The 25,453-nt window shown below is 53.4% G+C and overlaps 1 protein-coding gene across 11 annotated transcripts in view; it reads right to left on the bottom strand.

Annotated features, from left to right (window-relative positions):
* The window catches only part of TFEB (transcription factor EB), a 91,846-nt gene that overhangs the window by 33,385 nt on the left and 33,008 nt on the right, over nt 1-25,453 (bottom strand). For 5 of the 11 annotated variants that reach the window (XM_075910345.1, XM_075910343.1, XM_075910350.1 and 2 more), the window contains exons 2-9: nt 15,560-15,804; nt 15,202-15,456; nt 14,408-14,488; nt 12,635-12,764; nt 12,388-12,444; nt 11,176-11,251; nt 10,388-10,535; nt 1,789-7,663 (exon numbers count right to left, since the gene is read on the bottom strand). In XM_075910345.1, coding sequence (XP_075766460.1) covers nt 7,226-7,663; nt 10,388-10,535; nt 11,176-11,251; nt 12,388-12,444; nt 12,635-12,764; nt 14,408-14,488; nt 15,202-15,456; nt 15,560-15,754 — 1,380 coding nt within the window. In that variant the 5' untranslated portion in view covers nt 15,755-15,804 and the 3' untranslated portion in view covers nt 1,789-7,225. Of the gene's footprint in view, nt 1-1,788; nt 7,664-10,387; nt 10,536-11,175; nt 11,252-12,387; nt 12,445-12,634; nt 12,765-14,407; nt 14,489-15,201; nt 15,457-15,559; nt 15,805-25,453 lie in introns of those variants that run through there. The other 6 variants (XM_075910347.1, XM_075910342.1, XM_075910348.1 and 3 more) reach the window with 3 other exon arrangements.

Raw genomic sequence — 25,453 nt, 5'->3', positions numbered from 1 at the left:
CCAACACCACACAGCCCCTGCCATGTGTGTTAGAAAGTGCTACATAAGCAACTAGAGGGAGAATGGCAGTGTGGTTAGGATACTAGCCTCAGACATGGGACAAATGCCCCTGCTGCTGATGCCCTGGGTGCATTGAGGGAATTCAGAATGTCCATGTCTCTGTTTCTCCTCTGCACACTGGGTGTACTAGCCCTGACCTGCCTCTCCAGAGGGTTGAGTTTGGTCTGTGTGGCGTGAAAACTTTCCTCTCTTTCTCCAGCAGAAGCTGGTCCAATAAAGAGAGATCAACTCACCCACCTCGCATCGCGTCTCTATCATCCTGGGACCCACACCGTTCCAACTCCGCTGCAAACAACATTCTACACCATTTAAAAATAAGTCACAATAATCTGCCTGTCCCCAAAATGTCACGTGTTTTGGTACATCTTTAAAGGACAGCTGAGTGTCACCACTGAGCACCCACGACGAAGGAAAATAATTTTCTTCCCAGTTCCTCTCTCTGACTTCTTCACAGAAGGCTAGTAAGCTCCAGCTTCAAAACCAAAATCTGCAGAGCCCTACAAAGCTCTGGAACAGCTGTGGCAACAGCACCATCTTGTGCCCCAAAGTCACAAGTGCACTGTGCTTCAAATGCCAAAGTAATCGTGCACCTGTATAAAAAAGGATCTGGCTTTCCCAGCCTCAAGAGGCAAAAAATACACCCTGGAAAATTTGTCCTGGGTGATGGATTTGGACACACACTTCTCTACCACCAGGCATATTTGGATGTCAGGGTTGTAGGAGTGCACCAAAACTGCATTATCCTTAGAGAAGACACATGTGCGGGAGCGGATGTGTGTAAAAAAGCATTTGAAGGCCAAACTGAAGGAGATGATCCCAAGCAGATTGAATTCAAAAGTACCAGTGGCTGACGGCGGTCAGCATTCAAGCACAATCCCAGGCTGGCAGGGGCTCAGAACTTCTTCCTTCGAGCACGGGATCGGACTAAGTGACCTCCCGAGGCCTCTTCCAGCTCTGATCTTTTAGGATTCCCTGACTCATTGTGGGGTGGGCTGGCAGCAGAGCTCAGATCTCGTTTGGACACCCAATGAAAAACCAGATTTTTAGCCTCTGTAGCTCCCCTTTTGTGACCCGGTCACATTTTCAGTAACTCAACACCCAACATGCACAGGGCTCGTCCAAAAACCACGGGCACCTCACTAGTTTCAGAGTACTGCAGAGTTTAAAGGCCAGATTATTTAGTCTGACCCTCCAACACATTCCAGGCCATTCAGGTTAACCCTTAATGCCCCTATGATGAGCCCAATGCCTTCAGATAAACAAGAGCATTTTATTTCTCAGGAGCCAGCTGTCAGGTGCAACAGAGACAAGAGACCAAGTGTCTGCAATGCCTAAGACCCCAGCAAAGGCAGGGAACTGCCACAGTGAAACATGTCCATGTGATCCCAGCAGACCGATCACACCCCATGCCATAGGGCAAGGTGAAAAACCCACTTCCTGCTAATCTGACTTGGGGGAGAAATTCCTTCCTGACCCCAAATCTGGTGACCAGAACTGCCCAGAAAAAGCAGTCCCTGATTATGGGAGAGGAGGCCTTCTGAAAATGCCAGCCCATGTGACCTTGGACTAGTCCCATCCCTGCTCCGTGCCTTTATTTCCCCCTCTGTAAAATGAGGATATGTGATACTGATTTGCTTTCATAAGCTGCTTTGGGATCTCTGGAATGACAGCCACTGTGGAAAAGCGTAGGATCACTTCACCCCACACAAATAAACCCCGACACATGGATAGGCTGTAAATAAATATATTTTAATGATTTTTCCCATTCCAGTTCATTCTTTTGTACATTTATTTATAAAACAGTAGTAAAATTTTTTAATCAGAGCACAGTGCATTAAAAAACAAACACAAAAAAAGAAGAGATAAAAAAAAAACCCACGACTGTTCTCTCATGGCATGGCAAGCACCCACGTCTCACCCTGGCTGGAGTGGTGGATAATGGTGTGGCACGTTCTCCATCCCATCACCATGAGACGAGCGCAGTTATATGCTGCATCAGACAGACACCGACTCCATTCTGCATACAGCACACACTGCGACTCTCAGTCCACGAAGCATGCTGCACAATGGTATATACCAGTGAGGAGGAGCACTTCAAGAAGTCTCTGGCTAAGATGTTCCCAAGTGACTAGTGATTTTGGGTACCCAACTCAAGGCATTTTAAAGAAGGCGAGGTGCCTAGCGCGGTCTGAAAATACAGCGCCAAAAGGCTTCCAAGCAAATTCACATGCTTTTCTGAGCCTGGGGAAGGTGGGGGGACCTCATATCAGAAATCTGATCTCTCCACATAAATCTTGGCTTCGGTCAGATTGCAGATGCTGCAACACACTGGGGAAATCATTTCACTAGATACATCACTTCCTGTCCCAGCTACCCACAGAGAGGAAGCGTCAAGGCATGCCGTCGTTTCAGACCTCAAGGCCAAAAAAAAAAAAAAAAAAAAAAATCGAGTGATTCAAGCTGACATCTTAAGTGAAGGTCACACGTGGGCCCATCCCTAGTACATACCATGTCCTGAAGCCACTCAAGCACACGGCCGAACGCACACGATACACCGCATCCTGTGTCTGCCGAAGCATGCCGCGGATAGTGCACAGTTATAAACACAGAATCAACCTGCTGTGGGTTCAGAGCCAGCTTTGGATTCAAGCCAGTTTATTTTCCTTTCTAAGGGACTCTCTTCACTGAGTAACAAAGCACTTACAGACATTCCTCTCAGGCTATGGCTCCATCAAGATATCCAAGAATGACTCATCCCATCAGGCATGGCTCTTCCTGCTTCACCCCCCCCCCCACACACACACACACCTGGAACCTTACCCTCACTCACTTCATCAACTCGTCCTAGACACCAGAAATCTCTGATTGTGCATCTGTCCCAGTACTGGTTGGATTTTAGCCTACAGGTCTACATGTGCAGGACTCTGAAGACAGGCAGCGCATCCATAGGCACTTAACGTGGATCTGTAGGGTTCTATAGGGTCTGCTGCAGACGATGCATGCTGCCATCCCGCCGGCACTTAGGAGACGTCCACAAGACTCTCCGGGTGAGGGGTCAAGTGTGTACAGGGCTTGTGTTACGTAAAGGAGTCTACAATGGCTGTGCTGGAGGATGGCCACAGGGCATTCATAGGCACTTAAAGGTCTATAGCTGTGTTTCTTAAACTGTGTTCCGGAGGCAGTCTGAGGTGTGCCGCGGAGAACAGAGTTCAAAATGACCACCTTTCTCTCCGCCCCTCACCCCCCCCAACAAAAAAATCCTTGGTGTTCCTCATAAAAAAAAAATATTGTTTGGTGTTCCTCCCTCTTAAAAAGTTTAAGAAACACTGGTCTATAGGGTTCCACAGGCCCTGCTCTGCAGGGTTACTCCTGTTCATAGGCACGTAGCAATGGCACTCAGAGTCAAGCACCTTGGTTCAACATGGCACAAGGGACACTCCTATGGCTCATCCGGCTGGCCCCACTCACTGACAGAGCCGGGGAAAATTCAGTCCGCTGGCCTGCTGAGAAACTTTGCATTGACGCCGCGGAGTCTGCAAGAGCTGCCCTTGCTGGACTGCAGCCTCAGGCAGTGGCTAGTCATTCCCTCGCTTGCTACCAGATCACAAGTACACTGGCAAGGGACCATAAGCGAGGGATGTCCCTTCCCCCTGCTCTGCATGGACTCTCCTGACTGCCAGGGGCTGGGCACTGCTCATCTCGAGAGGTAAAAGAGGTGCTGTTCTCCCCGCTTTCACATTCTCTCTCTCACTCACTTTCTTTGTTATCATATGCCAAAGTCATTTCCTACCTCTGTCAGCTTGGGAGACACCAATGTCCCAGAGATCATCTGCCTCCCATCACAGACCTACGCTTGCCCCAGAGCTGCGCCCACTCAGCACCCGTGGCTCAGTTCACAAGCTCTTTTCTGCTCAGGGAGTCGGCAGGCTGAGTTTTCCTTTGCGCGATAAGTCCGGGCTCAGCACCTAACACCAGGGTGTGAAGTCAAGGGGGCTCTGTGTGCGAGCAGGTTTGGACACGGGGCCCGAACTAGAAAGCCTGGATCCGAGCACGCCTGAACTTTGAGGATTGGGATCACGTTACTCCAGTAATGGCCCCAAACACACCTTCGTGCACAGATTAAGGCAGTTACTGAAGTATAAGGTCCCCCTATCTCCCCCTTACGGTCTTACTATAAAATACTGTTGTGTTTTCTTTTAAATAAAAGTTATTCCCCCTCTCCCATCCCAACTCCCCTCGTGGCTGTGCTGACATCAACAGCACTAAGACGGCAGGAAACGATGCAGCTACAGAGCTGTGCAAAGAAACTCTTCAGCAGTTTGGCTTGTTAGGCCAAAAATTATCTGAGGATATCGGGGGAAGGGAGGATTGGCTCTGAGAAGTCAAAGAGCCTTAGCTAAGATTCGGGCAATTACCACCAGCCTACAATCATCTTCCTGCTTCACTCCAGGGTGACTACCCTGCTAACCTGGTCTCTGCGCATGGGCCCAGACACGGGGCTACGTCAAGGATCCGAAAGACATGGCATAAAGACCGATCTGCCTCCTGCCTGAAGAGCCTCTGCTCAGAATGACGACGATGCAAATGGAGTCAGGAACCAGTCCCAGTCACTTTTGAAGGAGTCTCCAATTCCATTCTCTTAATGGACCAAACCTTGTTTCGGTCAGGGATAGAAAGAGATATCCTCCACTTCCAATCAGCGAGAACACGGCTTGTGTTGCCACAACCATGGAAGTGGACATGGAAGCACCTGGGGGAAGGGGAGAAGAGGCGGGGGAGACAGAGAGCCACAGTAAGGACACAGAAAAGCCTTTTCCCTGAACAGGATAAGTCCTTGATGTTTCCTTTGGAGCTTGGCAGGGCTAATTTCCACAGTTTCTAGGATACCAGACCCAGTGAGAGAGAGCCCAACCTGAACATGAAGACACAGGAAGTTGAAGCCCCCATCTTGTGGGAGGGAAGAGAGTTGTTGTTAACAGTCCCTGGCAGTTTCTTGTCAGGGGGGTATTCTGGGATCAAGCCCTCAGGAGAAGGGAACCTGGGTCAGAGGAGCACCCACATTTAGATCACTAGTTTCCCTACACTGCTGACTGTGTTACAGAGCTCCTCAGTGCGGACGGAGAGCCGAGTCCTTGGTGATCTTCTCCCCAGAGCCAAGCTCACTGAGCATGAAAGCTCAGATTCACCTTCCATGCCCCCCGTCCCCACATCACTTCCCCCAGGTCCTCCACCCGGCTGGGTTTTATGCTCTTTCATAGCAGAAGAATTCCCCTCCCACGGACATTTCACCAGAAAGCATTTGGATCCAGATGACGTGACTTTCCAGGGCCATCTTCCACATGTTAGTGATGACACTGAACACGCTGAGCCAAATCCAGAGGCCCCTCACACAAGCGAAACTTTCCACTCGCCCCAACGGCTGTTTTGCCTGAGTGAAGACTGAGAAAGAAACAGCTCAGTCAGGTCTTTCATTTATTTCATTGGGAGCACAGGGCACTCAAAGGCTGCCTGGATTTGGCCCAATACATGTTATGGAATCCGTTATTTAAGGTGCCTTGCATGAGCTTGGTTTGCTAGGTTCAGACACTGGAGATGCAGGGCGCGAGGGCCCCAACTTGGTGGTTTCAGCCTACAGAGGTGCATGCAAACCCCCTTTCCAGGGGTGGCTCGTCGGGGAGGTTCCCAACATGTCTGTCCCCAGGTTCAGATGCAGTCACACGTCACTCAGGGTACAGCGAGGGTGCAGGTGGGAGTGGCACTTCCCAGCTCTGGCAGACAATCACGCTACTCCAGGTAGCGCGCTAAAAATGCAGTATGAAGGGCACCGCACAGGCAGCACTGCAAGCCAGCTGCCCACCTCCACCCCTGGCTCGTGAAGCAACCATAGGACTGTTCTCCGCCTGGTAGCGTGAGCCCCACTAGCACACGTCTCGCTCACAGCAAGGGTGGGCAGATGGCCTGATTTGATAAGGACACACCCAATATTTGGGGTTTTGGCTTCATACAAGTGCCTACCTCCCCTCCCCGTCTCCATTTTTCACCCTCGCTCTCCTGTCCGCCTACTCCCAGCTGCATCGTGAACACACCACTAGGTGCATTTGAAAATGCCACCCAAGTGCTTAATAGTGCAAAATGGCCAGCACCAGTAAGTGCAGGTGCAAAGCCAGAAGCTGGTGTCCGGAAACGTCAGTGCGGGATTAATTCCAAGCCAGATGGTTTTGACCAAATACCACCTGGAAGTTTCAGGAGGCCACCACACGGACTGAGAGGAAGCAGAGACGGGGCGTCCCAACCTTCTATGCTTTCGAGGGGTGTGAACCCACTTCCGCAGTTGGAGACTCGGTCCCATCGCTCAAGGGGCAGCCGTTGAGTGGGCCTGAACACGTCCACTCCCAAAGCCAGTGCTGTTGCAAATCCCCGTGACAAATCAACAAGGCACTTGCTTCCCACTGCTGCTCCGGGCTTTGAAAACGTCCCTCTTGTGTCTCTAAGGAACTTGTTCGGATGACTCTTCCTCCAGCCTCTTTACCGAACAAGCCTTCAGAAACACACCTTCCCTACACCCTGCTGCCAGGGACATCCCACTCACCCTCAGGAAAGCTGCGTATCCCTGTCTGAAAAGGGAAGGGGAAGCACAGGTAGGAACATGGCACCAGGCAGCCTCCGCTGGCACCCTCAGGGTGATAGCACCGGGGCTTGGGAAGACTTGGAGGGAACATGGGTTCCCGTGGTGAAGCTTGGCTGGACGCACGTATGCCACAAGGAGCAATGTGCGAGAAGCCCTCTGCTAGCCTCCGCTGAGACTTGACCTTGAAGGCTCCTGCTCAGACCTGACAGACTGGCTTCCAGTCCTGCGCTGCATGTTGCCTGTGGGACGCTTAGCTGAAAGGCAAGGCAGCTGGGCTGCAAACCTATGGTCAATTTCAAGGCCGTGGCAAGCCAGGGAACCCTGCTCAGTTAATGGCAAAGCAAGAAAGTTTGCAGATCAAGTTGTAGCAACAAGGGTCCGACTTCCCCAGTGACTGTGACAACGCTTGCATAGAGCAATGTATTTCTAGGTAGGCTCAAGTGCGGGTGGGGGTCCTCTTGGGCCGGGGTGGGATGTGCGTCTTCCCAGACAAGCCTCCCCCCTCGTCCCCTCCCCCAGCCTGCGAGCGGCTCCTCGTCACACCATGTCAGCGTCTTCCATGCTGAAGCTGCTCCTCCGACTGCTGGCCTTGGAGGCCTCGGGGGACATGGCGGAGAACAAGGGGTCAGAAGCCATAGGTAACATGGTGTCCTCCATCAGCATCAAGTCCAGCTCCTTCTTGGATAAGGAGGGGAAAGAGACATTGTGGCTGGGGTCCAGGTGGTCGTGGAAGCCTCCGGAGCCATCGTCAAAGCTCAGGCTGTGGGAAAAGTCCAGTTGGTAGGGAGACGGCGGCGGCAGAGGCAGCGGCTGCTGCGTCTCTGGATCTGCAGGCAGCTGGGGCTGGTGCGGCTCCATAGACCCGTCCTCTCTGCTCATTTCTTGCTTCACGACCTGCTGAACTAGTTCTGCCACGTTCACGCCGGAGGGCGAGGAGGCTGGCAGGCCGTGGAGGTGGGCCTGTCTCTCCAGCTCCTGTAGGACAGAGCACACAAGCCAGGAGTCACCAAAGTCGCCACAGGGAGGCAGGAGGGAGCCGAGAGGGCCTTGCCCCACTGACTGATCTGTGGGGAACCCTCTCCCAGCCTGAGGCCTGAACTGACACCATCTGGCAGGGTGAACGGCGCCATCGTCACATTAAGGACCACGGGGCACACTCGCCAAGCCCCGGTGCAGGTGCTGCAGACTAAGAATGTCCGGAGCGACTAATGATTCTGAGACACCTTGAAGGAGCCTGGTGTTCAGACAGGGCTGAGAGCACCTGCCCTCTGAAAATCAAGACCCTTTAAGATGTCTGAAGACCTCCGTAGGCCTGGCTACCACCCACTCTGCTGGGAGTATAGAAAATAAAACCCAGGGCCATCAGTCCCACTAATAGCATCCCCCCACCCCATTCCCACTGAGCATGGTTCCCTTCAAATCCTCGAGCCGCATTGTGCCCCTTCAGACGCCCCCCTGCAGGGACTGAACTGGTGACCAAGCCAGATGAAAAAGGCAGACAGCTGGGGACCTTGGGAGAGGGGTGAAGAGAGTCCAAGAGAGACAGCAGAAGAGAAAGACAGAAAACTACAGAGAGAGAGAGAGGAGAGGTGGGAGGGGACGCCCAGGGAAAGAAAGAGAGACAAAGGAAGAGGCAAAGAAGAAAACAGCACACACGCGTACGTCCCCAGTCCCTGCCCAGCTGGTTATTTCGCAGTGGGCAGCGATCCAAGGGTAAGGTGAGGCAGACACTGCAGGCTCAGGCTGCTTGCTACCCTACGTCAAGTCCCCTACTAAGGCGAGAGGCAGCATTCCCACCCAGGAAGCACCAGGGTGGCCTAAACCCTAGGTCAACCTTTTCAAACCGGTGGGTCTAGTGAGCTTCCCAGCCCCACCCCCAAGCTCCTTGGAAACCTCTATTCAGGGGCCCCGAGACGGATCTGGAGCCCGCCATTAGCAAACGGGTTTGAAAGCATCAGCCCGAGGGCCACAGCCTGGGAAGCACAGGCCATGGACACAGCAAGCCTGGCTCCTACGCCAATGCCGTGAGCTACCAGTGTTCCTTGTGCCGAGTCCCCATCGCTGGCAGGCACCACTCAGCTGCCAGCTAAGGGCCTGACCCGCCCGAGCAGCCTCTGTACAAGGTTACCCCCGTTCCTGGCACTGGGAACCACCCGCACCAGTAACAGGGTGGGCAGAGCAGGCTGCACTAAATGAGCCGGGCGATCGGTGTTACGCAGGGCCTGATGCAAAGCCCCATGGCGTCAGCAGGCATCCAGCCAGTGACTTCACCAGCTCTGGCTCAACGTGTGCATGGAGCATCTCAAAGGGACAGAAATGTATCTCAGGGGAGGCCAGCGTGAGTGGCTCCGATTTCACGGCCTGAAGGGAGAACAGAATCCAGGCCAGACCCTCTGCCAAGGGGCAGGGACAAGATCTCAGCCCCAAAAGACGTGTTAGCAGGGCCGGACTAAGGGGTGGGCAAGCCAGGCAGCTGCCCAGGGCGCCCACCAATGGGGGGCACCTGATGGCAGCTGTAAGGGGCACGCGGTGTCCCTTATAGTGGCCATCAGGCGCCGCGTGCCCGGCTCCCGCAGCACTGCCCCCCCATCCCCACGGCGCCAGCCAGCAGCGTCCTTCCCCCCACAGCCGCGGGGCCCTGCATGGCCAGGTGCTGCGCGCCAGCAGCGATAGCCAGGCCGGGCTGGGCAGTGCATGCGCTGTGCGCCCCGGGGGCGGCGTCGCACACCCAGGCCCGGGGTGCCAAAATGGCTCGGGCCGGCACAGCGTGTTAGGGCACGTCTGCAAGGGAAAAAAACCTACAGCAGCATCTCAACCTACAGTCAGGCTCCCGGGACTAAAGAGAGCCCTGTATGTCAGGTGGCAGCCTGCCCTCTCCTGCATGGGGTTTCAGAGCCCGGAGTCCAGCCCAGGCCTACATACTGACACTGCAATTTTAAGCACACAGCTCAAGCCCTGAGAGACCAAGCCAACAGACCCAGGTGGCCCTGCGGCCATGCCGAGGGTCTCTATGGGTACATCTACACTGCACACTTTTTTGGAAATAAGCAATCCTGGAAGAAATACTCCCAAATAGCCGATTTCGAAATAGCGCGTCTATACTACAGGGAAGCCTCAAAATGAGTCCAAGGCAGGCTCCCCTAATATAGACGTGCTACCCCAATTTAGAGCCCCAGGAGGAACTGGGGAGTAATTAGTCTAAATGGCCCTGGGGAGGAACTACTCCGAAATAGCAGCAGTGGAGCGTCCACACTAGGGCTATTTTGAAATAGCTATTTGGGAAGAGCGGCGAGGAGTCCTGTGGCACCTTATAGACTAACTGTAGTGTAGGAGCATAAGCTTTCGTGGGCAAAGACCCACTTTGTCAGATGCATCTGAAGAAGTGGGTCTTTGCCCACGAAAGCTTATGCTTATGCTCCAACACTTCGGTTAGTCTATAAGGTGCCACAGGACTCCTCGCCGCTTTTGCAGATTCAGACTAACACGGCTACTCCTCTGATATTTGGGAAGAGGCGTTCTTCCTTGTGGAAGGAGGTTTACTGAAGTCGCAATAAGCCATCCATTATTTCGAATTTATTTTTAAACAACAGAATAGCTGTGTAGGACTGATGTTATATCGAAATAACTGTGCTGTGTAGACACCCTCAGAGAGCGAATGCATCCTCGGGCTGGGTTAGACGGGAGAATATGGGAACTCACCTGGATACGGATCAGTAACTGCTTATTCGTCATTTCCAGACGCCGAGAGTGATTCTCCAGATCCCTCGACTTCTGCAGGTCCTTCTGCATCCTCCTGATGTAATCGACCGAGGCCTTCAGGATCGTCCCTTTGTTCCAGCGTACATCCCTGGGGTACAGCATGGGAGACGGCATTACAGTCTACGCTGTCAGTGCCTTCTCACTAGCTCCACGGCCTGGACAAATCCTGCAGGGGCACTGCACTGAAATGCCTCTCCGCCCATGTAATGCCCTGAATAACATCTCGGACACGTCTAGGTGAGGAATGGCAGTGTCCTGGCCAGTACGCCCAGCCTCGTGAGATCTCTGAAAACACCAAGCACCGGACTCCTAGGGAATCCAATGTGGGAACAGACATGGACACCCGACCAGCCAGGATCAAAGCAACTGCCTAGCTGGAAGATCAGACGAAAAAGAAAATTCTCCATGTGTGAAACAGAACCTAACTCAGCACTGGTACAACCTGTTCCTAGGAAACAGCAGACAATCACCTGCACTTAGTCCATCTCCTAGCCCAGGCAGACTTGATTTCCGTAGTGAATTCTCAGGTGCTTTGTCCAGACAAATTTTACATGCTAAACAAGACTCCCACTGTTCCTCTGGGACAAATACTCAACAGTTGCCATTATGGAGTTTTTGCCTGATCTACCAAATAAGTTTCATTCCCCCAGGGGTATATTGCTTCGATCATCCTTACAATCCCTCTGCCCCTCAACCAGAAACTCCACCTGGGATCTTACTCCACTTACAGATCATTGGCTTTTGGAATCAGCATTCCCAGTTCTTTGATGCGATCATTGATGTTAAACCTTCGTCTTCTCTCAACTAAAGAAAGGGAAGGAGGGGAGGGGGGAAAGAGAGAGGGATGGAAATTGACCCAGGTTAGGAATTTGGAACCAACCTTCATACTCAACAGCCTGTTCACACGCCCAGCCCCCACCGTCCCCAGCCTGGATTAGGGCAATCCCCAAGTGCCCCAGAGAGATTCTCATCCCTTGTTCTCCTCACAGGGCTTTGGAACAAGGGACCTGTAGACTCATTCAGATGTTGGCCTGTCCCTGTCACCCAAACAAGCATCCCTCAGTTCTGGAGGACTGCTGTGTATGTGTGATCGATTCCACAGACACACAGCAAGGGGAGGGAGGGCAGCAAAGGTGGGAAAACATTCAGCGAGCAAGGGGCAGTTTAGAGAGGAGGGTGGCTTGCCGGGGGGGGTTAGGCACGGTGGGGTGGCATAGGGCCACACTGGAGAGATGGTTTAGGGTAGCATGGGTTGCCATAGGAGGTTCTGGGTATGACAAGGGGGCCTGGAGGCTAGAGGGGAGAGATTTCGGATGCTATTTAGCATAGGACGCCTTGGAGTCCACGAGCTTAGCACTATTCCAATAAAGGATGGCGCATTTCTATGGATGAAGGGGACGTGAGCGTTACACTGGGCATGGCAGCAATAGCTACGGGATACAAACCCTCATGCTTCAGGGCACGAGCTAGTTAGTGAAGGCCTGAGAAGGGCTATGAAGAAGTTTCCCCAAGAACGGCCCAAAAGAGCCTGTCTCCTCTTACTGCTATTGTCAGACCTGTGGGGCAAGAACTGTCTATACAGCCCCCAGGCACAATGGCCCACCCACTTCGCATCCAGGCCCACCCAGCTCTCAGCCCTGACTCAGGCACTACCACAGTACAAATAAAATAATCACAGTAATGGGGTTTCTTGCGCCTTCTACTGAAGCATCCGGGACTGGCCACTGTCAGCCAGGGTACTGGCTTAGACGGAGCCTGCTCAGATACACTGTGTGGATCCCTCTACGGCGCATGCAAGAGGTGCTAGGGGGAATGGGCTGTTCAGAGAGATGAGCGGGATGACAGGAGAGGGAAAGGGAAACCAGTGATACAGAGTGTGCTCGGGAAAGGGACTAGGGCAGGAGACCCAGCCATGCAGCTAGAAGCAACCAGCCACTCACTCAGGTTGTGATTGTCCTTTTTCTGTCGCTCTTTAGCCAAGGCTCGGCTCTCAGCATCTGCAAGAAAAGACCAACAAGGTCACCCCACAGCTCCATTGTCACAATCCCCCGGTAGCAAACCAGCATCACTTAGCCTCTGAGGTGGGCAGGGTTCTGTTTGACCCACACCCCACCATCAGCGGCGTGAGTCCTGGTGCCGGCCAGATCTGGCCCCTCGACGCTCCCACGGGCTGCGGTCAGAACTCACGTGTGTTACCTGTCAGTTCTCTCTTCTGAGCGAGGTCGGCGGGGCAGGAGCTGCTGGTGACGGCCACCAGGGAGGGTGTCAGCTGGGGGTCACCGCTATATACATTCATGTGACTGCTGGACATCGGAAGCTGAAAAACAAGGGAGCGTGGTTCTCGTCCAGCAGGAGGAGGGAGAAATGGGATCGGGGAGCTAGAAAGCTGGCTCAGGTCTGGCTGTCCAGTCAATCACAAGGGCCCGCATGAAGAGCATGAAACTGGAAACTCTGCCACTGACTCTCCATGGGACCTCAGTTGAGTAACTTCACCACTCCCTGCCTCAGTTTCCCTATGTGCACAAATGTGGTCTGACATCACACCCTGGCCGTTAAGTACCCTTACCCCTATTTTACACGAGGTGAAGGGACTTGCCCATGGACACACAGAGGCTGAATCAAGAACAGAAACCCAAACTCCCTAGTTCCTCTACTCTAACCACTACCCTGCAATCCTCACAGTCAGCCCAAAAGTTCAAGTGGTTGCAGCCTGTACTGGGGGTTCATGCCTCCAAACCTGCTGAAGTTGCACGATGCTTTAACACAATCTGGGTTTTTTGGGTTAAATCAAGCCCAGAAGTCTTTAAAAAAAAAATCAGGCTCTAGCTTTTGCTCAAGAGACGGTGGCGATAACAGCTGGGAGAGATTCTAGGGCTGATGCCGTAGAGGACATCAGACAAGAGGATCAATCAATAGGGTCTCTTCTGGGCTCAGCATCTGTGATGCTCTCCCAGCCCCTTGGGGTTCGTTTCAAAGCAGGAGTCACGGCACAGCTTTCCCCTCCCCCAGGCCACACACAGCAATGCCAACCTCATGTTTACTGTCTCTAGCTCAGGCTGTAGCCAGCTCAGACTAGCACTTGTTGCTGACTTACTCTGCAATAATAATCACTCCGGCAGCAGGGGCTGAGCTGGGGGAGAGGCGCTCAGGCCGTTTGTACACACAACAATGCATGCCAGGCGCCGGGCCAGGCAAGAGCCAGCGCGGACATACGGACTGTGTGCAGCACACTTCCAGCCTGCGGCCTTGGCTCTCCTCACCAGCAATCGATGCAGGGACGCCACAGTTGGACAGACAGGGCAGATTCTCAGTTTCAGCCCAGCTCTGCTCGGTGCAGGAATCAAGGGGAGAGGGTATAAAGGTGGCTTCATGCCTCTCTCTATTTTGAGGCCAGCCTGTCTGATGCCCAGGGTGAGTTAAAACAACCTCGGTGGCTGCTCTTGGTTACGCTCTGCTCCCCACAGACCCAAGGGGCTGGCCTGGTGGCTGATGCACGAATGCAGCAATGCTTTGGCCATGCCAGTGCACAGTGGTTACCCTGGCTCTCGGCCTCCAAGAGAAGGAAACAGATGGTCCGGCCCAGAGGGTATGGGTAGCATAGTCCGCGCTCTCTTGGAAGGGCCCTCTGCAGCTAGCCTTCAGTTGGAAAAGCTCCATCATCCCTAACCTTAGAGCTCACGTATTCTAATTGTGCCTTAGCCAGGGCATTTCAAATACAGGCTCCTCCCCTTCAACGCTCCCTCACTTGTGCAGGCGCCCAGGAGAGATTCACATGCCGCCCAGCTTATCAGCAGTGTGCCCACAGTACCCAGAGCCAGAAGCATGTGTTTCTACTGGTGGTGCACATCTGCACATGCCTTGGTGCATATGACAACATTTATTCCACGCATGGATGGAAAAGCGTAGAGGGAACATTGCTCCAGAGTCAAGATAAAAAGGCAGAAAATCAGAGACACTCACGGTATTGGGCATGTGCATTTCTGGGTTAATATAGCCCAAAACATCGTCCAGGCGCATGATGTCATCAATGACCTCATCTATCTGGAAGAGAAAGGGGCATTCTGATAGCACACGCGCCCAGGGGTGAAACCAAAGAGACAGCTGAGGGTTTCCTCGGGTCAGTGGATTGCTTTTTGATGCTAAGTCATGCCTTGTCTGTGAAAAGCTAGCTCAGGGCTGGGCAAAATGCGGCCCAGGGGATGGATCCAGCCTGCCTAACACTTTGACCCAGCCTGCAGACTGCATCAGGCCACTTTCTATTCATATCCTGCTGCCCGTGCTACTGAATTTCCAGGTGGTGACTCAGTCAGCAGAATCCTATTTAAATGGCTCATGGTTACAGTGCTACCCTGGCAGGGGCTGGAGCTGCGAGCCCTTTAAATAGCCACAACCCTGCACAGCTGCCAGGCAATGCGAGCCCTTCGCTGTGTTTTTAAATTCAAAGCCTCTAGTCCCCGACAATTCTGGGGGGAGGCTAGTTCCCAGCCCCACCCCTTCCATCCCAAGCCCCGCCCCACAACCATGTACCAAAATTCACTAAGTGGCCCCACCCTAAGAATTATTGCCTTCCCCTGTGCTAGCTGGTGGTATGTCTCATAGTGCCTCCCGCTGGGAAATCCCAACTCTCCTCCGTGTAGCGCTGCCCGCTGAGAGTAGCCAGGACCGAAAAAACCCTGATCACGTGCCATTTTTAAAGCCTTCCCTTCCTCTCCTCCATTCATCCAGTGCTCTATGAACCCCAGCCAGTTCCTTACCTCTCTCTCTGGGTTGGAGCTGATGTTGAGCATAGCCATGGGGCTGTTGGGGGCGCTGTTGCCGGCTGAAGAGGGCATGACATGGCTGGGCCTGACGCCTGGAGAGGCGGCCGGGGGAGGCTTCGGAGAGTGCAGGATGGGGCTGATGTGAGCAGCAAACTTGTTCCCGTAGGTTTCCGAGAGATACTCCTGGACCTTCTTGTCCCGCGACTTCTGCAGATGGTACGTGGTGGGGTTCTCCAAGTACGTCTGAACCTACAAGACCGCCCCATCCCCAGGGGAAAACCGTTAGAGCTCTTCATGCGGCCTAGACTTCCCCACCCGAGGAGAGAAGGAAACAACCAAGTCTGCACGGTACCTTTAAGACCTCTCCCGGCACAGGCGGCGGGGACTGGAACTGGACTGGGGTGTTGATGGCCGGTGTGGGGGCCAGCGGCATCTGCTGCTGATGCATGTAATGCATCACTGCCTGCTGCTGCATCCGCTCCCTCTGCTCCTCCTGCTGCGCTTGCTCCCTCATCAGCTGCATCCGCAGCCCGATGCGCGACGCCATGGCACACGTGTGGGGCAGGTCACAGCTCCTCCTGAGGCACGAAGGAACTGCTGACAGAGAAAGGGGATGGATTGGACCGTTGCAAAGGCGGCAGTGCGATTAAATCAAGCCCCCGGGGCTTGGTTCTAATAGCAGTGCTCTACTTGTGAGTAATGCCTGTCAGCCAAACATCTCAAACTGTGTCATATGGCAAGGTCCCCATTTTATAGGTGGGGAAACTGAGGCACACGGCGGCAAAGGCGTTTGCCCATGGCCACACAGAGTATTTCTCTCTGGCAGCTGCATCCACCGCCAAGCGACTTCCCAGCCAAAATCAGAACCCCACAGCATTCAATAAGGACCGCAAGACTAGTCCTACTAACACAACATCATCCTGTTATTTCTTGGGGGATTGTTCTGAAAAGTGTACTTATAAGGGTTAACTAAAAGGGTGTTAGCTTCTGTGCCTGCCCAGAAGAGTTTACAATCTGAACACACAAGGCAAGGGAAGGATCGTTATCCCTCTTCATACCTAGGGACCTGCGGCACAGAAAGGCTGAGCAACCTACAGGCAGCCCAGGGTAGCGCAGGGAACGGAAGTGCAGGATGTCAGTTCTTTAACAACCCTCTCCAAGTCAGGAAGAGACGCGCTGAATCCCAAACACCACCAAGCAGAACGGGGCCACGATCTCTGGGCTCCCCCCAGTCACAGCAATAAGCCCGACTCCAAAAAGAGAGAGACACAAAAAAGCCGCCCACAGCTTCAAAAACAGCCCTCCAGCCTGTAACATCCTGGGGCTTTAGCAAACACTCCACTCGAGGCCAGAAGCATCATCTTCCGGCCTTTGGCCTCTGCTCTGGAATGACCCAACGAAGGCGCTCAGACTAAATCATAATCCCCAGCTCTTTGCTGGTGCGTTTCATCACAGGAGCTCAAAGCACTTGACAAAGGACGTCCGTATCCTGGCCCCCGTGGAAACGACGGGGAAACTGAGGCACGGGACAAGGACGAGACTTTGGGCAAACTCACCCGGCCTGCCAGTGGTAAAGCTGGAAACAGAACCAAAACTCCTGAATCCCAGTCCAGGGCTCTATCCACTAGGCTATGCTACTCACTCCCCTTTCACTGACACAAGCCTCTTTCCCAAGGGACCAACGGCACCGCCTCTGTTTCCAGTGCTGACCACCCCATGGAACACCATTCTATTCTAAGGCGGCCATCTTCTGCAGCAGGATTGGAAATTCAGCCATGACTTTCAACAATAGGGCTCTAAAATGAGGTGTCCTGATCGATACCCCAGCACCTCCGGATAAGCAAGGCCTGATTTCCAGATGTGCCAGGCACCAGAGGACCCTGTGGGTAGAGCAGCTGCACAGAGCCTCAGTGCCAGGCCCTCTGTTTCTTTTCAACCTTGGGCCTTCGTCTCTCTAGTCCCACAGTGTTTGAACTTGCTGTTGTCCCTGCTCTGGGAGAGGATTGGTTCAGGCCTGGACTCCGGCGTGTTCTCCCAGGCCAGGCTCTTTCAGGATAAAGTCACTCCGCCTTGCTGTCAACCAGCTGGCAGAAGGCAGAGCCGACAGGCGGGAGAGAAAGCAGGTGGGTGAAGAAAGCCAGCAGTGCGTGGAAATCCAAACCCCAGCGCTCACTGGATGTTGTGTGATGGTTTCTCCCAGAAGGTTGAAATCGATACCCTTGATTGGGGCACTTCCCAGCTCCGAGACAAGGGACCGGTCAGGGCTCCAAACATTCATCCCATGTCTCCTCCTGCCCAGACCTAAGACTGCTTCTTACTCCCGTGGAAAGGAGCATTTCCAGCTGACGTCTCTTGTTACTGGAGAAACCCACGGGTTAGGAATCCAGCTGTGGATTGCAGGGGAACCACAAAGGGAAAGTTGAGAGGGAGAAGAAAGAGGGTATGCAGCCCGTGAATTATTTCTGGATTTCAAGGGAAATCCCATTCATGTGCTGCTGGTGGACCCAAAAGAGAAGAAGAAAGGGAGAGAGTGCGAGGGAGAGAAACAGGACGAAAAGAGCCAGGCACAGGAAGGGGAATGACGCAGTTTAACCGTGCCCCATCTCTTAGCTTATCTAACATGAGCCTCATCCGGCTCCCTTCACCCCTAGCCCCAGAGGTGCTCCCCATCGGACGGCGGTGGGGACAGCGTCAGGCATAATTAAAACCCAAGCCAGAGTGAAACCTTTCGCCCTCGAACAATGCAAACAATGCCCCTTCTGTCCCACCAGCCTGCACACCAGGGTCTGGAGGCGAGAGAGGCAGCGCAAGGCGACGGAGAGCAACGCAGCCCGACACAGACAGGGCTCTTGTTTGTCCATACAAAGGGGATGCGAGCCCATTGAGGTGCAGTGAAGCAGTGCTAAAGAAGCCTGCAGAAACCAGGGGGTTCCAGGGGGAGCCACCCCACCTGGGCCATGCTGTTTCTAAAACACGGGGGCATCACTGCCTCCTCCGTGTTGCGAGGCAGGTACAGCTCAGCGGGATCATCCCCATTTTACAGGATGGGGATGGAGTCAACGAAAGAGCCAGGAGTCCTATGTTGTGAGCATCTGCTCTACCCACTGGACAAGTGTGACCCAAACGGTGGGTTGCGGGAAGGTTCAAAGTGGGTTGCGGTGTCTGGGCAGAGGGTGCGTGTGTAACGGTGAGTCACCTACAAAGACAGAATGAAGTTGGTGGATCTCCTCAGGGAAAGGTTTGGGAACCAAAGCCCTAACCACACCCCCATGCAGGCTGTGGAACTGAACCCAAGTCCCATTCCACTCCACATAGGACACCCATCACCCGCCCCCTGGGAAAGACGGTGGGTAGGTCAAAGGAAGGATGTAAAATCCTGTTTCATCGGTTAACCAGTTAAACGTTATGTTTAACCTGTTAACCACTTAAATGGGGCCTGGGCAAGGGTTGTTCCAGCCAGACTTGAGCACCTCCTGCCTGTGTCAGGCGGGGCGGGGCGGGGGGGCTGTTCCAGCCCCCGCATGTTAGCTGGTCTGCATCACCAGGTAAGGGTGATGCTAACCAGTTAACTATTCACCTCCCTAGTTCAAAGCAGAATTTTTCCTCCAGACTGCAGTGGCTGAAGGCAGGTAGCAGGGATGGGAGGAGGAGAGATGTTAGCAGCGATACATAAGGCAGGCGGTGCCCAATACAGCAGCAGGAGCAGTGCGTCTGACAACTCAGGGAAGGGACGTTTCCTTGTATACTTCTGAATGGACTTTTAAGGAGCTGAGAATGGTCATGGAGAAGGGGCTCTCGTTCCCATGCAGTCAAGACGTGTCGTTGCCATGAACTGTGACACTATCAAGTGCCCCATGGAGGGCGCTTTCATTCGGTTCTGAGCTTTGCCTCTCTCTCCTCCAAGGGATCCGCTGCTGATAAAGGAGGCTTGAGCCAGGATGGTGCTGTTAAGGCACACCCCTCAGAACTAAGGGTGTTAAATAGCGGTGCTCTGGCTAATGGTAGAGTCGATACAATTAGTACTGACTACGCAAACAGTCGATAAGGGGGCCCACTGCAGAGCCACAGTGGGAGCATGGCTGCGGCTCTGCATTTTAAAAGGTAGAAAGAGCTCGCTGGGCTCTAAAATGCAGAGGCACAGCGTCCCAGACCGGCGCAAGCAGAGACTGCTCAGTCCTGGCTCACACAAGGTCCAGCAGCCCCTGCCTGCGGACAGCTGGGGCCACATGAACAGGGGTGCTTGGCGGCAGCAGCAGCCTCAGTCCACGCGGGGAGCCCAGCTCCCTGCTGGGACCCCCACAGACAGGAGCTGCTGCTGGAACAGCCTTGGCCCGCTAAGGGCAGGGCGGCTTCACAGCAGCCTCCTGTATCCACACTCCGCGCTGCCTCTGATCGTCCTGGTTCCGAGAAAGAGCGTAAATGGATTACTCGACTACTTACTCCCCCTCCCCGCTGCCTCTGCATGAGAAGGAGGAAGGAGGCAGCGGCATGGCAGAGATGGCACTGGGAGGAAACCGGCTTTTAAGCCTGCTCCCCCCAGCGCCAGCTCCTGTTTTGCTCCCCCTCCCTGCTGCCTCTCCTACAGAGGCAGCGGGGGGTGGGGGAAGGGGATGAGTAATCCATTTGCATCCTTACTCGGAACCAGGACTCCTGGGCTCCCTCAGTGGCTTTCTGACCACAACAAGGCCCCTCAATTCTCTGCGCCTCATACTCCCCCTTTGCAAAGCAAGGCTAATGCTATGTATCTGGAAGGTGTGGGGTACATGGAGACGCAGTCTGAACAGGTGTATCGGTTTTAAGTACCACATCTTTACTCCCCTATATGGAAACATACCCAAACAAATCAACAGCTCTGGATAATAAACCCAGCCCAGATGCCCAGATAATGGCTTAAATTTCAGAAGGGTCCCAAAGCACTTTAATGTTCTAGGGGGTGGGGACATGTCAAAACTAGGCAGAATGGAAACACTTCCATCCCCTTACTGCAGAATTACTGCTGTGTTAGCAACCAATGCACCCACTACTACCATGCAACCACCTCTGAAGCAAAATGCAGGCAGCTGTTAAAGAATGTGCTACAACAGCACTGCATTTTGGAGAAAGCAGGTACAGTGGAAACTGTAAAGGGTACTCGAGGTGGCAGGGTGCAATTAAACCAATGGGAATTCGTCCAGGACACCTGGGTTAACATCACAAAAGAGACCCACATGATCCGGGGGAGGGGAGGAGGATTGGACACTGGACTACTAATCAAAAGACAAGGGGAGTGATTCTCAGCTATGTAAAGGCCCTGTCGTGCGTAAAGGGGGCCCTAAAGAGTGTGGAAGAGGCCCCCTAGGAAAAGACATTGCATGCCCAAATGCAAGCTGGTGAAAGGGCTCCTTATGACCTCATCCCTGGCATGGGGAGGGAGGGTCAAAGAGGCATAGGCAGAATGTACTGCGTTATAGTTAAGTGACTTGCCCCAGCTCTCACAGGAAGTCTGTGGCAGAGCAGGAAACTGACCCCAGGTCTCCCAAATCCTTGAGTAGTTTCCTTACCCCGGGACATCCTTGGTCTCTAACAACCTACAGAAAGGCAAGGCTTGTGTTTTACATCTGCAGGCCAAAAGTTTGAGGTTCCCAACCTGAGACCCTGCAGAGGGGGCTGATTATCAGGCAATGCTAAGTTCCTCTGTCCCTTTACAGTATCTCTTACCAGGCATCCAAAAGCACTAGTCACTTAAAAGAGGGAACAAAGAACAATCAGGCTAGTGCCCCTCTTTGCCAGTTAACTCACAACCTCTGCCAAAAGGAATGAGGAAATATTTAAAGGGGAAACATAAGACGCCAAACAACCCGGGGTTTACTTAGGAATAAATGTAGCCAGACAAATCTGAAGGGGTTTTCTATTTAAACAAAATACATAAATGTCAGACAAAGAGGACATGGTGGATATAATATATCTGGATTTCAATGAGGCATCTGATACACAGTGCCACGCGATATCCTAAGGGGGAAATTAAATCAAGCTGGCTTGGACAGAAATACGATTACATGGATCAAAAGCTGGCTACTGAACGGGGAGAGGAAGGTAATTAATTATACGTGGTGGTTCATTTCGCGGAGGATGAGGAGGGGGGCGAGAGGAGGGAAGAGAGTGCTCATGGACTCCGGTTGGGAGGGGTATTAAGTGTCATCTTAGTTAGATGACTTTTGCAAACTATCTAGAAGACAGAGCAGAGGACATGGTGAAATTTGCATGACGCTGCTATAAGCTTGGAGGGTTAGCAGAGTCAAGGGAAGAGCAGAAATACATGCCCCAGGGATGGAGAAATAATAGCAAAGTGGCCTGCAACTAATAAAATGAGGTGGAGTGTGGATACGTCCCGGGTAACGCAAGTGAGAAACAATAATCCTGAACAAGCGCCCAGTGGAAGGAAAAGCCTTACAAAGCAGCAACAAATCAAACGTTCCCACCTTGGGGGAACCCAACAGCACTTTGTGTCTACATTGCTTCCCTGTTAAACAGCAAAAGCCACACCACCACTCTAGACAGCCAGGAGAGCAAGTGAACATGAAACCCTCCCCTGGAGGAGCATGTCCCAGGAACAGGCCGGCTAAGTCTACACTGGCATGATTTTCCGAAAATGCTTTTAACGGAAAAGTTTTCCATTAAAAGCATTTTCGGAAAAATCGCGTCTAGATTGGCAGGACGCTTTTCCGCAAAAGCACTTTTTGCAGAAAAGCGTCCGTGGCCAATCTAGATGCAGTTTTCCGCAAAAAAGCCCCAATCGCCATTTTTGCGATCGGGACTTTTTTGCAGAAAACAGTACTATGCTGTTTACACTGGCCCTCTTGCGCAAATGATTTGCGCAAGAGGGCTTTTGCCCGAACGGGAGCAGCACAGTATTTCCACAAGAACACTGACGATCTTACATGAGATCGTCAGTGAAGCAAAATGCAGGACAATGTAGCACTTTAAAGACTAACAAGATGGTTTATTAGATGATGAGCTTTCGTGGGCCAGACCCACTTCCTCAGATCAAATAGTGGAAGAAAATAGTCACAACCATATATACCAAAGGATACAATTAAAAAAAATGAACACACATGAAATCGTCAGTGTTCTTGCGGAAATTCAAACGGCCAGTGTAGACAGCTGGCAAGTTTTTCCGCAAAATCAGATGATTTTGCGGAAAAACTTGCCAGTCTAGACACAGCCGCCCAGTACGCGTGTTGGCAACAAAGCAGTTAACAGTCCCTTCCACTAAGGACAGGGTGGCCTAGGAAGACTGATTTCAAATCCTGGTCAACTCTGTGATGAGAATGAGTCTCAGTCCACCCATAACCACAGCACAGAACCCACCAGCACTAGCTAAGAGCCACCAGGCCAAGGCCGGACTGGAACAGAGATGCCCAATTCCTCTCTCACATGCACAGATGCGTCCTCTTGGGTCAGGGCTGAGGCACAATAGGAGGGGGCAGCAGGGTGGGGTGGCGAGGAAGGAAACAAGAGGAGTTGCTGCTGCCATTGGAGGCTCTGAATTTGCATCCCCAGCTCAGCAGGTGCTGGAAGCACCCAAAGAGGGGGAAGCTTCTTTGAGCCAAAGGCCAAGTCGACACTGGCAACAGAAGGACAAAACTTCTGTGGTTCAGGGTTGCTAACCCCGGCCCCACAAAAGACAAAAGTTTTGCCACAGTGAGGGCCAGTGCAAACAGCGCGTTGTCGGCAGGAGCCCTCTTGCGGGCAAAAGAGCCAACCAAAAGCAGCTACACTGCCTGATGTTTAGCAACACGGCCGTGTCACTAAAAGCTGTGCCGCCAGGCCCGCCATCGGGAAGGGGACAACTGCCCTGGGGCCCGGCAATTCAAAGCGGCCCAGGGCTCCCACCGCTACCACCATGGAGCCTCCGTCTCTTTAAATTACCTCCAGAGTCCCACATAGCGCAGGCCAGATGGTGCTGGTTGGCGGGAGGCGGGGGGGGGAGTACGATCTGGGCTGCTCTAGCCCCCCCCCCCGCTACCTGAGGGCCCACCCCTTCCAGAAGTGCAAAGCTGTGCCCACCCCACCTTGCCTAAGGGCCTGGCGAGACTGTCAGCTCACCTGTGTGTAGTGTAGACAAAGCCTCAGTTAGGATAAGCCTAGCAGCAGGCAGGATGGGAGAGGGAAGAGCAGGAAATGAAAGCCCAGAATGGCTCTCACCCTAGGGCATTGGGGAAACCCTGCTTATCTCCAGGATGAGTCTGCCGCTGTCTGCAGAAACAGAGACAGGGTCCGACAGGATGCCAGCAGCCCACTTTGGGCCCTTCAGAGACAAAACAGGCTGCATTATAAATTTCGGGGAGGGGAGTCATGTGATGTGTGCAGAGCCGTGACCACCCACCTCAAATGATAGAACGCAGGCGTGTCTCAGATAATTGCAGTAGGCCAGAACCTGCCTCCCTTCCTGCCCCGGGCAGAGACTGTACATCGCTGTAGCCCAAAGCCCATTCTCCTCCGGGCACGGATCCAGGCAGCGCAGACAGAATGATGGCATCTATCCCCAACACTAGGGATGTTAATTAACGATTAATTGGTTAGTCAAGTAGTCAATGGAATTTCCATCAACTACTCGATTAGTCGACGGGCACTTCCGCCTTCGAAATGTACAAGAACCCCAGTGGGGACTCTTGTGCGTTTCAAAATTGGAATGCGGCGTGGAGCCCGGGGTCAGGTGGGGAGTGCTGATCCTGGGCTCCACAAGGCACTGCCGCTTTGAAATGCCATGCGGAGCCCAGGCACTCCTCAGCTGACCCTGGGCTCTGTGCGGCACGGCTGCTTTTAAGTACCCCCCCCTTGCCTCGCCCCTTGCTGCCTCTATCTGATAGAGGCAGCAAGGGAGGTGGGGGAGCGACTAGTCGACTATCTTGTCGACTATCCAATAAGCATGCGCTTATTGGATAGTCGACTTGTCCTTTACATCCCTACTCAACACCCAGCAACACGCCCAGTCCAGACCCTACTTCCAGCGACAATGACATGAACACGGATCAGCTGTGCTGATTTCCATGGGGTTTCTCCAGATCCATGGCATTGCAACAGAGCGCAGTATCAATCCGGACGTTCCCACGGTCCCTTCATCACCACAGGATCAGAGCCCCCAGTGACGTGTGCCTCCACACCCCTAAGGGACTCTGCTCCTCCTGACCCCAGGATTCTCGCCAGGTTTGCATTTCTCCCTCCTTGCTGTAGCAAGCAGGAGATGGAAGAGAGAGAAAAGGTGAAGCAGGAGAGGTGCGAATTCTGTGAGGAGCTGAATGCTTTCACTTCCCACTGGGGCACGGAGGATACTCTGTGCTTTCCCAGATCCAGCCTGGGATGGCTATGAAAGCATCTGAAATAGCAACAGAACAAAGACCACAGGAACGTGCACCAGCACCGAGGACGGATGCAGATTAGCAGGTGGCAAGGAGGTTACCTTGCACAGGTGTGAAACAGGTCAGGGGCAGGAAAACCATCTATGGGAAATCTTGACCAAGGACCTTATTTACATGCCGAAGTAGTCCTGAGTCAGCCATCAATGCTTCGCGGCCGGTGTCGCTGACCCTCACGCTTAGGCAAGTCCTTCCTTGAATGCTGGTGGTTAGAATGGGGTGGGTCAGCTTCACCCGATCGCATACGCCAAACAAACAAACGGAAGCCACCACCAGGTCTTCTAGTCACATCTCCGACCACCAATACCAGGCACCGGCAAGGACACACTGGGGTTTGCGGCTAGTGAGCTAACCAGAGATAGATCGATCCCGATCGGCTCAGCCGGCGCAAACTCTTTGCACAGCTTTCTTGATACTTCGGGGCCACCAGCATTGCTCATAATTTCTAATCACAGTACAGGTTGTACCTCCCTAAACCGGAACTCTCTGGTCCGGCAGGACCACGGATGTTGCTGGACCACAGAGCCCAGGGACAGGGAGGTCTGGTGGCAAAGCTAGGAGTGCAGCAGGAAGATCTGGCAGCTCAGTGGAGTGCTCCAGCTGCAGCTGCACAGCGGGGAGCTCCAGCTCCAGGGAGCCCAAGCTGGGCCGGGAGCGGCGGGCTGGTGCCGGAGGCCAGCAACAGTGGATCCAGGGCCAGAGTTCGAGCCTGGGGGTACCCAGCAGTAGGGAGGGGCAGGGAGCCAATGACAGGGGACCTCCCCTGGTCCAACAAATCCCCTCGTTCGGGACCAATCAGGTCCCAAGGGTGCCAGACCAGGGAGGTCCAACACCTAGAGGCTGTAGCACCT

The sequence above is a fragment of the Pelodiscus sinensis genome, chromosome 27, assembly GCF_049634645.1.
Source record: "Pelodiscus sinensis isolate JC-2024 chromosome 27, ASM4963464v1, whole genome shotgun sequence".
Classification (NCBI taxonomy): Eukaryota; Metazoa; Chordata; order Testudines; family Trionychidae; genus Pelodiscus; species Pelodiscus sinensis.
The sequence above is the reverse complement of the archived record's forward strand: the minus strand, read 5'-3'. Positions and strand labels throughout refer to the sequence as shown.